General features: G+C 45.9%; 1 protein-coding gene across 3 annotated transcripts in view; it reads right to left on the reverse strand.

Moving 5' to 3' along the window:
- Positions 1-13,114, reverse strand: part of LOC145353823 (protein NDRG3-like) — a 100,555-nt gene that overhangs the window by 21,308 nt on the left and 66,133 nt on the right. For all 3 annotated transcript variants that reach the window (XM_080204665.1, XM_080204664.1, XM_080204666.1), the window contains exons 10-14: positions 9,023-9,126; positions 6,748-6,813; positions 3,857-3,908; positions 2,891-2,938; positions 1,550-1,585 (exon numbers count right to left, since the gene is read on the reverse strand). In XM_080204665.1, coding sequence (XP_080060791.1) covers positions 1,550-1,585; positions 2,891-2,938; positions 3,857-3,908; positions 6,748-6,813; positions 9,023-9,126 — 306 coding nt within the window. The remainder of the gene's footprint in view (positions 1-1,549; positions 1,586-2,890; positions 2,939-3,856; positions 3,909-6,747; positions 6,814-9,022; positions 9,127-13,114) is intronic.

Below are 13,114 nucleotides of genomic sequence, written 5' to 3' on the forward strand. Positions count from 1 at the left end.
ACAACCTTCCAAATCAAACACAAATGACTGACCAACAAGTAGGAAGGGGAGGTGGATTGATGATCTGACTGAATGGCGGAGCAAGCTTGCCTACTTCTGACCCTACGTTCCTATTAAAAGTTTTCGATAAGGAGAGTGAAACTTTTTCTAGTTACAATGCTTGTCCTACTAAAAGGGGCATCTTGTCAAATAGATGAATAGGATTGGAATAGAGGTCCCCGGAAGAGTAGGCAGTTTTAGTTCAGTTGGGCAGCATGGTCGGCGCAGGCTTGGAGGGCCGAAGGGCCTGTTCCTGTGTTGTAATTTTCTTTCTTCAAGTTTTCTATTCTATTTGAGCCTTGTTTGACTATTTATTCATGAACTAATCTGGTTCCTAACTCCCTCGTTCAGGTCATGGTGCTTCACACATCATTCCTCAATGAGACTTTAGACCTCCACCACTCTGAGACTAACTACTAGGAGGTGTAGACGAGAGGGCAGAACTCAACGTGATAACATTGCCTCGAAAAGGGACCCACCATGCATCACTCTGCGCAAGATGTAACTTTTATAATGTTAGCCAGATGGCTAAAACCCATCTAATTATCCATCGAAAAATCAGTTGCATGAGCATAATATCAGTCTACTTTCTTGGGACACTCAGGAAGTTTGGCATGTCAGCTACAATGCTCACCGACTTTTACAGATGCACCATAGAAAGCATTCTTTCTGGTTGTATTACAGCTTGGTATGGATCCTGCTCTACCCAAGACTGCAAGAAACTACAGAGGATCATGAATGTAGCCCAATCCATCACTCAAACAGCCTCTCATCCACTGACTGTCTACACTTCCTGCTGCCTCGGAAAAGCAGCCAGCGTAATTAAGGACCCCACGCATCCCGGACATTCTCTCTTCCACTTCTTATGTCGAGAAAAAGTCTGAGGTCACGTGCCGACCGACTCAAGAACAGCTTCTTCCCTGCTGCCGTCAGGCTTTTGAATGGACCTACCTTGCATTAAGTTGATCTTTCTCTACACCCTAGCTATGACTTTCTGCACTCTCTCCTTTCCTTCTTTATGAACAGTATGCTTTCTCTGTATAGTATGCAAGAAACAATACTTTTCACTGTATACTAACACATGCGACAATAATAAATCAAATCATAGGTGTAACTGCATTCCAACAATCACACAGATAAGGTTCAACTGGACTCCATTGTCAGTCAACAAGTCAGAGAAGAATTGAAATAGAAATAACCAGACTATTGAGAGATGAAACACTGGTTTCAACACAGGATGGCACACACACAAAACATAGACTGCGCTGACTCACATTTAACATCTCCAAATGTCTTACTCTCAAACACTGAGATGTAAATGCTGAGAAGACGTGCAAGCTGTCGGAATACTAGAATATTGAAGGAAGTTGCAGCTAAAAATAAAGGTTAATCTAAAAGGAGGCTGCATCGAGGAACATTCATTCCAAGCACTTAGAATCAGGTTTCCGCAAAGAGTGAACAAGTGTAGCCCCGTACTCCCTAAGGGAGAGCCGGAGCCAACTCTACTTACCTGAACTACCTGTGGAAGCCCCCCACAATCTGCCATCTGCCAACAAAGTGGAAGAGAAGATGCGTTACTGCACAAGGGACAACTTGACTGCAAAGCTTCCAGCAGATCAGAGTCAGTACATGACAGGCCCCTGAACAATCTGTGTTGGCAGCTGTATATCACCACTCCCTTTCTTAATGATCAAGGATGTTCCAGTTGTTTGACAATTCAACCGGGGACAATCTTCCCAACAGGATTTAACCAGAGATAAACTGACAAGTTTCGCCTATTCTGAGGATCAATCTGGGCAAGCATCCAATTGACTTTGCCGGTAAGGAGTGCTTGCAAGGCTCAGGGCAATGGGAAAACTTCCCAATGCCTGGAATCTTATCTAGGAAGCTTGCTGAGCTTGTTGGAAACCAATCACTGCAGGACATCCCTGCGTGGGTTTCCTCTGGGTGCTCCGATTTCCTTCCACAGTCCAAAGATGTGTGAGTTAGGCTGACTGGCCATGATAAATTGACCCTTAGTGTCAGGGGAATTAGCAAGATAAATACGGGAGGTCATGGGAATAGGGCCCGGGTGGGATTGTGGTCAGTGCAAAACTCGATGGGCCAAATGGCCTCCTTCTGCACTGTAGGGATTCTATGATTCTAATTCCTCAGGGAGCAAAGCTTGGTCCAAATGTCCCCAGTTGCTTCCTCATTGACATTTTTCCTGTCACCAAGTCAAGGTTGTCCATTAAATCAATTTAAATGGGAGAATGTGTTGAATAGTAATCAATCAACAATGGAGTTTACAAACAAAATTTACTGCTGTTCTTTTTATTCAATCATAGGACATGGGTGTCGCCGGCTGGCCAGCATTTATTGCCCATCTCTGGTTGCCCTTGTTCAGAGGGCAGTTGAGAGCCAACCACTTCGCACGTACAGTAAGAAGTCTCACAACAGCAGGTTAAAATCCAACAGATTTATTTGGCATCATGAGTTTTGGAGCACCACTCCTTCATCAGGTGCACGTAGGCCAGACTGGGTAAGGACGGCAGATTTCCTTCCTTAAAGGGCATTAGTGAACCAGATGGATTTTTCCGAGAATAGTTTCACGGTTATTTTTTAATTCCAGATTTTTTTTAATGGAATTCAAATTTCACCATCTACTGCGGCAGGATTCGAACCCGGGTACCCAGAACGTGAGCTGAGTTTCTAACAGCCCAGCAATAATACCACCAGGCCATTGCAATGGACATGTTATTACAGGGAAAGATGCCTTTTAATTATCTGGATTCTTTGACATTTGCACTATGCTTTAAGATACCAAAGACCGAGAGTGGAAACAATGCAGGGCTTGCAAAGAAAATCTCACCTTCAACAGAGTTGTGTTGGTTGGGTTTAGCCTGGAATTGCACTCCACCTAGAGTCAAATCGAAAAGCATGATCACATCAGCATTAGTTGAACCGCAGCTGCATTAAGGCATTACAATTACGTCTCAGGAGGGAATGCTGTACCCCCTTTGCCCAAGATATCTGCAGCCCATACAAAATACACAAGAACATAAGAAATAGGAGCAGGACTAGGCCATCTAGCCCTTCGAGCCTGCCCCGCCATTCAATAAGATCATGGCTGATCTGAGGTGGATCAGTTCCACTTTCCCGCTTTCTCCCCATAACCCTTAATCCCCTTATCTACCAGAAATCTACCCGTGACTTAAATATGTCAACGAGGTAGCCTCCACCACTTCAACGGGCAGAGAATTCCAGAGGTTCACCACCCTTTGAGTGAAGAAGTTCCTCCTCAACTCTGTTCTAAACTGCACCCCCGCCCCCCCCCCCCCCCTTATTTTGAGGCTGTGCCCTCTAGTTCTGCCCTTGTTGGTAACTGGATTGCTGACTCCTCCAGAGCTTGAACTGCACGCCATAATAGACCCTTTGCTGGAGTGGATTTGGATTTGCAGCTTGTCCAGTTTCAAGAGAACTTAATACCAGGCGTAACAAAAACAAGAGTGGTGTGTAGTCCACCACACTCAGTGGAATTGTGAAACTTGATGTACCCAATCACACATAATGGATTGTGTAGCATGGTGTCTCGGTAAATTCCTGACCCTGCTTTGGTAGGGCTGCGCAGGTGAGACACGCTGCCGTTTAATGTAACGAAACGAATCAGAGTAAGATACCAGTGCGACAACGCGCGCACACACTCCCTCACCCAGCCAGTTTCCTGAACAGGGAGTGAAAGGCAAGAAGTAAGCAGAACCTTTCTGTTTATTGATCAGTTACACATGTCAGACCAGCAGAAGGGGAAATTATCAAACGAGCGGCTGATTTCACCTACCACTGCCTCCACCGCGGGAGAGGTATCTCCAACAACCAGCAAAGCAGGACACCTGAGAGAAAACAGAAAGGAAGGTTCAGGCTCACTCCACACGCTCCATCCTAACACAGGGTCTGAACGCAGCAGCCAACACAGCATCTCTCTCCACTTCAACATTCAAAATGGAATTGCGGCCGAAGAGGTTAGCACGAAATACCAGGAATCACACAGAGCCTTCATTAGGGCTCTGGGAATTTTCCAAAGTGAGAAGGAAGAGTCAAATGGTGCGTTCAGTAACAATTTATAACAAAGTATTATAGAACAGAATCCCAACTGTGCAGAAGGCCACTCAACCCCAACAAGTCTGCACCGGCTCTCTGACAGAGCATCTTACCCAGGCCCTATCCCCATAAATGCATTTACCCCACCAATCCCCACCTAACCTACACATCTTGGGATACTAAGGGGCAATTTAGCATGGCCAATCTCCCTAACTTACACACCTTTGGACACTAAGGGACAGTTCAGCATGTCCAGTCCACCTAACCACACATCTTGGGACACAAAAGGGGTAACTGAGCATGGCGGATCCCCCTAATTTACGCATTTTTGGACATTATGGGGCAACTGAATATGGCCAATCCCCCTAATTTACACACCTTTGGACACTAAGGGGCAATTGAGCATGGCCAATCCACCCTAGCCTGCACATCCGTGGAGTGTGGGAGCACCTGGGGGAAACAAAGCTTTAAGAAATGTGAGAATCAAGCAGAAACCTGGAAAATGTTAGCCTCAGATCATGCAGTTTGGAAATCTGTGGTGCTGCCAAAGATGTGAATGCAGCAGAGTGTTATCACATAAACATGAAGCAGCAATCCTTGGCAAACAGAAAACAATGCACACACTGCTGTCGCTTCGCATTGCAATCTGATCTATGGAATTTCTTTCCTAAGTACAGCTGTTAGCCCGTGAATCTATCAGCTCTGTTTCATAATGACTTGTATTGCTATAGATGCTCCTTAAAGGGGAGATTGAGAAATGCTGCTAATGCTACAGATCTCGCTTCCCCACCCCCCACAAACAATAATAATTTATATTCCAATAATGTCTCTGAAACGTCAGACAAAGGACACTATGGATACATAGGAACAGGAGGAGGCCATTCAGTCCTTCGTGACTGTACCACCATTTAATACAATCGTTAACTGAACATTTGAAAGTCTTTTACACCCCCTTTCCCTATAACCCTTTATTGTTAATCGGAACTCTATCAATCTTTGTTTCAAACATACACAGTGGGTGGGATTTTCCAGCCACACTCTGGCTACACTCAATCCAAGACCAGAAAATCCTGCCCAAAGTCCGTGTTCCGCCCGCTACGATGGGAAAATTCCACCCACGCTTCCACAGCCCTCCAGAGTCGAGAATTCCAATGGTTCAAAAACCTCTGCGTAAAGAAATTTCTTCTCGTCTCCGTCCCCCTTATTTTGAAATTGTGCCCATGGCTTTAGCCTTGCCAACCAATGGACGCATCTTCCCTGTATCTACCCTTCAAATGTTTTGTAGGTTCCAATGAGATCACCTCTCGTTCTTTGAAACTCGGGAGACTGCAGGCCCAGTTTGCCCAATCTCCCTTCATAAGACAGTGCCACCATCCCTGGAACAAGTCAGGTGAAACTCTGTTGCACTCCCCCTGTGACAGTAATATCCTCTCTGAGGTAAGGGGACCAAAATTGCACATGGTACTCCAGGTGAGGCCTAACCAAGCTGGTATACAATTGAAGCAAGTCTTCATTACTCCTATACTCAAACCCTCTTGCGATAAAGGCTGACATTTCATTAATCTTTGTAATAGCTAGCCTGCAGGCGAGCCCTTGGTAGCCAGATTCCTTTGTACATCTGCACTTACTAATTTTTCACCAGTTGAGAAACAATCTGCACATCTGCTTCTTCCACCAAAATGGATTCGCTCACATTTTTCCACATTATATTCCATCTGCCATGTTCTTGCCCATTCACTAAATCTGTCTAAGTCCTTCTGTCGCCACTTTATATCTTCCTCACAACATTCCTGCCTAGCTCTGTGTCACCCGTGAACTTGGAAATATTACATTTGATCCCCGCATCCAAGTCATTGATAGGTGTCGTGAACAGCTGGGGCCCCGAGTACTGGTCCTCACAGCACCCCACCAGCCATGGCCTATCAATGTAAGAATGACCCATCTATCCCTGCCCAAACAGGCTATATTTTTTTGCCTGTTGGCCAATCCTCAATCCACAACAGTGCATTGCCTCTTATCCCAGATATATTTCAGATTTGCTTAATAACCTCCTGCGGGGAACTTTATCAAAAGCTTCTTTAAAATCCAACTACAAAGTCAAAGGCAACTAGGGGTAGTTGGTACAGTGATATCCATCGACTCTGCATTACTAATGTTGTCAGTGACATCTTCAAAAAGCTTCATCGAGTTCGTCAAACAGGATTTCCTATTCGTAAATCCAGGCTGATCAGATCATCATTACGAAGGAGTGGGATCTTTTGTCTTCGGTTGAAAGACTTCATTTGAAGATATTTCTGCCTCTGTAACTAACTCTAAGCTTCAAAGCCAACTTGGCCATGTTTTAAACTCAGCAAGCATTCTGGATTATCTTAGAAATTGACTACATTCTTTGAAAGTACAACGCAAGGTAAACAGGCTTTCTCACAAGCCGGAACAGGAGCTTTCACTGCCACTCATCTGCTAATTGTTTATGAAGTCAATCTTTATCCTGTTAAGGTTTACTCACAAAGTGAGACATTACAAATGGGCACCTCAGAACTCTGTAACCCAGCGGCAGTAAGTCTCTCTGTATATGTGCACAATAAGTGCCTCCCCCTCAAACCAGTAACTTTAATTGAAACAATTACTCACTGCAGGGTTTTAACAGTCGCTTCATTGACGCCAATAATGGGTCGTTCAATCTCCAGATCTCTACGGCTGTAAAAGGAAAAATAAAGATGCGTGTAAGTTGTTACACAAGTCAACACTTTGATCCAGAAATTCACATGGACTTACATTCCTGCTCACAAACCCTATTTCCTCTCGTCACAGTGTTTGGTCACGCTGTCTGTTTTAATTTTTTTTTATTCATTCGTGGGACATAGGCATTACTGGCTGGTCAGTATTTATTATAGAATCCCTCCAGGGCAGCACAGTGGTTAGCACTGCTGCCTCACAGCACCCAGGGACCTGGGTTCAATTGCCAGCTTAGGTCACTGTCAGTGTGGAGTCTGTATGTTCTCCCCGTGTCTGCGTGGGTTTCCTCCAAGTGCTCCAGTTTCCTCCCGAAAGACATGCTGGTTAGGTGCATTGGCCGTGTTAAATTCTCCTTCAGCGTACCCGAACAGGCGCCGGAGTGCGGCAACTTGGGGATTTTCAGAGTCACTTCATTGCAGCTTTAAATAACAATAAATAATTTAAACTTTAAACAGTGCAGCCCATCGAGCCTGCACCAATAACAGTCCCACCCAAGCCCTATCTCCATGACCCCTTATATTTAGTCTGCTAATCTCACTAACACTAAGGGACAATTTAGCATGGCCAATCCACCTAACCTGCACACCTTTGGACTGTGGGAGGAAACCGGAGCACTCGGAGGAAGCCCACGCAGACACGGGGAGAATGTGCAAACTCCACACAGACAGTGACCCAAGCCAGGAATCAAACCTGTGACCCTGGGGCACATTGTGTCACCCTACCAACTATCCCTAGTTGCCCTTGACTTTGTAGTGACTGACCCAACTAAGGGCAGTTAAGAGTCTAACACATTGCTGTCACATGTAGGCCAGACCAGGTAAGGGCAGCAGATTTCCTTCCCTAAAGGCCATTAGTGAACCACATGGGTTTTTCCGACAACTGACAACGGTCATTAGTAGCTTCTTGATTCCAAATTTTTTAAAAATATAATTGAAATGCCATCACCTGCCGTGGCGGGATTCGAATCCAGGTCCCCTGATCACTAGCTTAGTTTTCGGAGTAACAGTCTCGCAGTAACACCACTAGACCATTACCTTTGTAAACTGCTAGGTCAACATTTCCCCGTTCGATGTCACCGTATAGCTGCAGTGGCTCTGTGGAGCAATGTTCTGAAGCCCCTCTCCCAACTCCATCATTACATTGTGAATAAAAACATGGGGTTGCGGACAATGCCTCAGCAATTGAGTAGAACAGGCGAGAACGTCACCATTACTCAGGGGGAGACCCCCCCTGCACCATCAGTCTCTGGGTGTTTCCGGCCAGCATTTAGTTCTCCCAGGTGGGGTCATAGGTCAGGGTGGCACAGCACTGCTACCTCACAGTGCCAGGGGCTAGTGTTCAGTTCCCAGCTTGGATGACTGTCTGCGTGGACATGATATGGAGATGCCGGCGTTGGACTGGGGTGGACACAGTAAGGAGTCTCACAACACCAGGTTAATGTTCAACAGATTTATTTGGTGGCACGAGCTTTCAGAACATATATGAGTGGTAAATGGCTATTTGTGAACCCAACTCTCCACTCACCTGATGAAGGAGCAGCGCTCCGAAAGCCCGTGCTGCCAAATAAATCTATTGGACTTTAACCTGGTGTTGTGAGACTTCTTACTGTGTCCGTGTGGAGTTTGCACATTCTCCCCATGTCTGCGTGGGTTTCCTCCGGGTGCTCCGGTTTCCTCCCACAGTCTGAAAGATACGCTGATGAAATAGATTGGCCGTGCTAAATTGTCCCTTGATGTCGGGGGACTAGCAAGAGTAAATGCATGGGGTTATGGGGATAGGGCCTGGGTGGGATTGTGGTCAGTGCAGATAGGATGGGCTGAATGGCCCTTTTCTGCACTGTAGGATTCTATGATTCCATAGCCCAGAGAGAGGAACAGCTTCCACACCACTGTCCTTTCCTCTGCAAAAAAATCGAGCGAATGCCCTGGATCTGTCGGATCTGCTTGGCTCACCAGCTGTCTGTGACACCAGGAAAAATCTGCCTAAAGTACTGTCCTCTCTGAAAGGGAACTGGTTATTCAGCATAGCGAGGGTTAACACTGACGCCTGCAATCGGTTGCGGGTGACCACAGTGTAAATATTTTCATGCACTTGTTCAGAAACCGGAGCGTGGCTCCAGACCCCACAGAGAGCAGACTGAACGTCCCATCGTAAAGCCGCCTCTCTCTACCTGTTGTAGGAGTTGACAAAGAGGTGCAGGTTTTCTTGGTTGATATCCTGAGCGATGTGGAGCCGGTAGGTCTGGATCAGCTCCAAGTTTGTTTCCAGCTCCTCCTAAAGGGGGCAGTAGTTTAGGGAGTGGGAGAAAACACAGAAAGTCGGTTAATGTTTGGAAAATGAAACCATGCCAATCAATGATCTCCAAGATGCACAATCCATTTTCCTGGACAGTCTCCTGGTCTATATTTATTTCTCACTCAACATCAATAAAATGGTCATGACATTGGCTTTTGTGGGATCTTGCTGTGCGATGTTTGGCTACCAGGTTTCCCATAACACAACAGTCACTACACTTTGAACACAAGAAATAGAAGCAGGAATGAGCCACAGTTCCTTCACGCCTGCCCCGCCATTCAATACAATCGCGGCTGATATTCTTCCTATTGATCCGTGGGGCATGGATGTCACTGCCTGGCCAGCATTTATTGCCCACCCCCTAGTTGCCCTTGTTCAAAGGGCAGTTGAGAGTCAACCACATTGCTGTGTGGCTCTGGAGTCGCACGTAAGCCAGACCAGGTAAGGATGGCTGATTTCCTTCCCTAAAGGGACATTAGTGAATCAAATGGATTTTTTCGACAATCGACAATGGTTTCATGGTCATCAATAGATTCTTAATTCCAGATATTTTTCACTGAATTCACATCCACCCTCTGCTGTGGTGGGATTTTAACCCGGGTCTCCAGAACTTTAGCCGAGTTTCTGGATTTACTGTCTGGTGATAATACCACGAGACCCATTGCCTTCCCTATGTTGACCTCAGCTCCTTTTCTCTGCCACTTCCCCTTTGCCCTCTATTCCTCGATCTATCAAATATTTCTCCATCTCCACTTTAAATATTTCAGTTGATCCAGCCTCCACCACCCTTTGGGGCAGAGAATTCCAGAGTTTCACCACCCTCTTGCGAGAAGTAGATTCTACACAGCTCAGTTTTAAATCTTCGTTCCTTTATCTTGTAGCTCTGTCCCCTCGTTCATGACTCTTCCACTAGTGAAAACATCTCACCATTTACCCTGTCACGCCCCCTCAGAATCCGATAGGCTTGAATAAGGTCACCCCTCACTCTTCTAAACTCCAAGCAATACAGACCCAGACTATTTAGTCTCTCTTGATGGGACAACCCTCTCACCCAGGGAGGCATAGCGACACAGTGATTAGAACTGTTGCCTCACAGCACTAGGGACCTGGGTTCAATTCTGGCATTGCATCACTGTCTGTGTGGAGTTTGCACATTCTCTCCCTGTGTCTGCATGAATTTCCTCCGGGCGCTCCAGTTTCTTCCCACAGTCCAAAGATGTGCGGGTTAGGTTGACTGGCCATGCTAAATTGCCCCTTAGCATCAGGGGGATTAGCAGGGTCAATACGTGGGGTTTATGGGAATTGTTGGTCGATGCAGGCTTGATGGGCCGAATGGTCTCCTTCTGCATTGTAGGGATTCTGTGATTTATCCCTGGAATTAGCCTGATAAAACTCCAAAGGATAATGTTACCATATCCTCTTTTAGGAGAGGGGACCAAAACCGTACAGTGTTCCAGGCGTGGCCTCACCAAAACCCCAATTGTAACACAACCTCCCTATCTTTACACTCCAACCCCTTTGCAATAAAGGACTAAATGAAAGTATTTATCTGGGTGTTTCGCAAGTGCTTTTGCAAGTCTCAAGATTATAAAAAAGGCACTACATACTTGTGAGTTTAATATTCACTCAGTACTTCATATGGAATCAAAGCAACAGACACAGAGACAGGATGCGAGTCCCAAAGCATCTAAAGCAGCAGTGAGTTGGTGGAATAGTAAGTTAACTGATGGACGTGGTACTGCAACTAATTCATTATAGCATGAACATTTCATAAAATCTTCGAATCCTACAGTGCAGGAGGCCATTCGGCCCATCAAATCTGCAATGACCACAATCCCACCCAGGCCCTATATCCATCACCCCACATACTTAGCCTGCCAGTCCCCTAACACTAGCATGGCCAATCAGCTGAACCAGCACATTTTGGACTGTGGGAGGAAACCCACCCAGACACAGAGAGAATGTGCAAACTCAGGCAATGACCTGAGGCTGGAATTGAACCCGGGTCCCTGGCGCCGTGAGGCAACAGTGCTAACCACTGTGCCACCCCAAACATTTGCTGCAATTTTCCTTTCACCCATCCCTCACCAACACTGTACACTCCAAACTGCCAACACCACGCGTGTACTGTTATTATCAAGGGAGAGGCTATAGCCTAGTGGCATTATCACTAGACTACTAACCCAGAAACTCAGCTAACGTTCTGGGGACTTGGGTTCGAATCCCGCCACAGCAGATGGTGGAATTTGAATTCAGGGAAAAAAAAATCTGGAATTAAGAATCTACTGATGACCATTGTCGATTGTCGGAAAAACCCATCTGGTTCACTAATGTCCTTTAGAGAAGGAAATATGCTGTCCTTACCTGGTCTGACCTACATGTGACTCCAGAGCCACAGCAATGTGGGTGACTCTCAACTGCCCTCGGGCGACTGGGGATGGTCAATAAATGCTGATCCAGCCAGCAATGCCCCACGAAATTAAAAAAATTAGTTCCTACACTAGTCTTCCCTATGATTTACAAGGCTGTCTGTTCAAACGAAAACAAAATACCACGGATGCTGGAAATCTAAAAACAAGATAGAAAATGCTGGAAACATGTACCAGGCCAGCAGCAGTTCGCAAGGAACAGAGTTAAAATGTTTCCAATCAATGGCTTGTCACCACAATTGTTCTAATGAAAGATCACAGACCAGAGGCACTAATTGTGTTTCTCTCTCCACTGCCTGCTGTGCTTCCAGCATTTTCCAATTTCATTTCAGGCTTTCGTCCAGTGAAATGCTCACACCACCAGACTGACGAAATTATATAAAGAAAACCAGAACAACAACAACAGCAGCAGCACCCAGGAGCGAAGATCACTGCAGCTCTCGCTCCTGGGAGAGTCTGTTCGAAAGGGTTATTTGTCAGTATTCTCATCAGCAACCTGGTCAATCATCCGAAAGGTACATTCTGACTCTTTTACCTAACGCAGTTGCAGAGAGAGTACTGAACTGCAGAGAGCTACAGGAAATCAACAGCAACAAATCTGCACAGCCCACACAATCATGGGGCCATTTCTAGAAATTTTAATAGACTAATTTATAGATACTCAGACCAAATTATCAATTCTCCTGTCTGCAATCTAGCCTCAGGTTTCAAATCAGAGACAAAAGACTGAGCTATAATGTAAAACGCAGGCATATCATTTGCTTTTGTCATTGGAGTTAGTGACAGAGTTACTGTTAATTCTTTAAATGCCTCTGGGTGATCTGTCACTTAACAACAACATAGAATCATTGAATCCCTACTGTGCAGAAGGAGGACATTTGGCTCATCGAGTCTGCACCGACCACAATCCCACCCCGGCCCTATCCCCATAACTCCATGCATTTACCCTAGCTAGTCGCCCTGACACCATCTGCCTAACACAGTAAGAAGTCTCACAACACCAGGTTAAAGTCCAACCAATTTATTTGATAGTAAACTCACAAGCTTTCGGGGTTTGCCCCAGTGTGTAAACAGTGTGTTTACCCCAGTCCAACGCCGGCATCTCCACATCACGACTATCTGCCTAACCCACACATCTTTGGACTGTGGGAGGAAACTGCAGCATCCGGAGGAATCCCATGCAGACACGGGGAGAATGTGCAAACTCCACACAGACAGTGACCCAAACTGGAATCAAACCTGGCTCCCTGAGGCAGCAGTGTTAACCACTGTGCCATTTAGCTGTTTAAAGTCATAACCACTTTGCTGCCCATTCCTAAGTGCCCTTCCCTAGAGAACATTTACGAACCCAATTGGTTTTGGCAACAATCGATGATAGTTTTTATATTCACTTGTGGGACGTGGGCGTCGCTGGCTGGCCAGCATTTATTGCCCCCCCAGGTTGCCTGAGGGCAGTTAAGAGTCAACCACATTGCTGTGGCTCTGGAGTCACATGTAGGCCAGACCAGATAAGGATGGCAGATTTCCTTCCCTAAAGG

The sequence above is a fragment of the Carcharhinus amblyrhynchos genome, chromosome 16 (genome assembly GCF_965287045.1).
Source record: "Carcharhinus amblyrhynchos chromosome 16, sCarAmb.v2.hapA, whole genome shotgun sequence".
In the NCBI taxonomy this organism is placed as follows: Eukaryota; Metazoa; Chordata; class Chondrichthyes; order Carcharhiniformes; family Carcharhinidae; genus Carcharhinus; species Carcharhinus amblyrhynchos.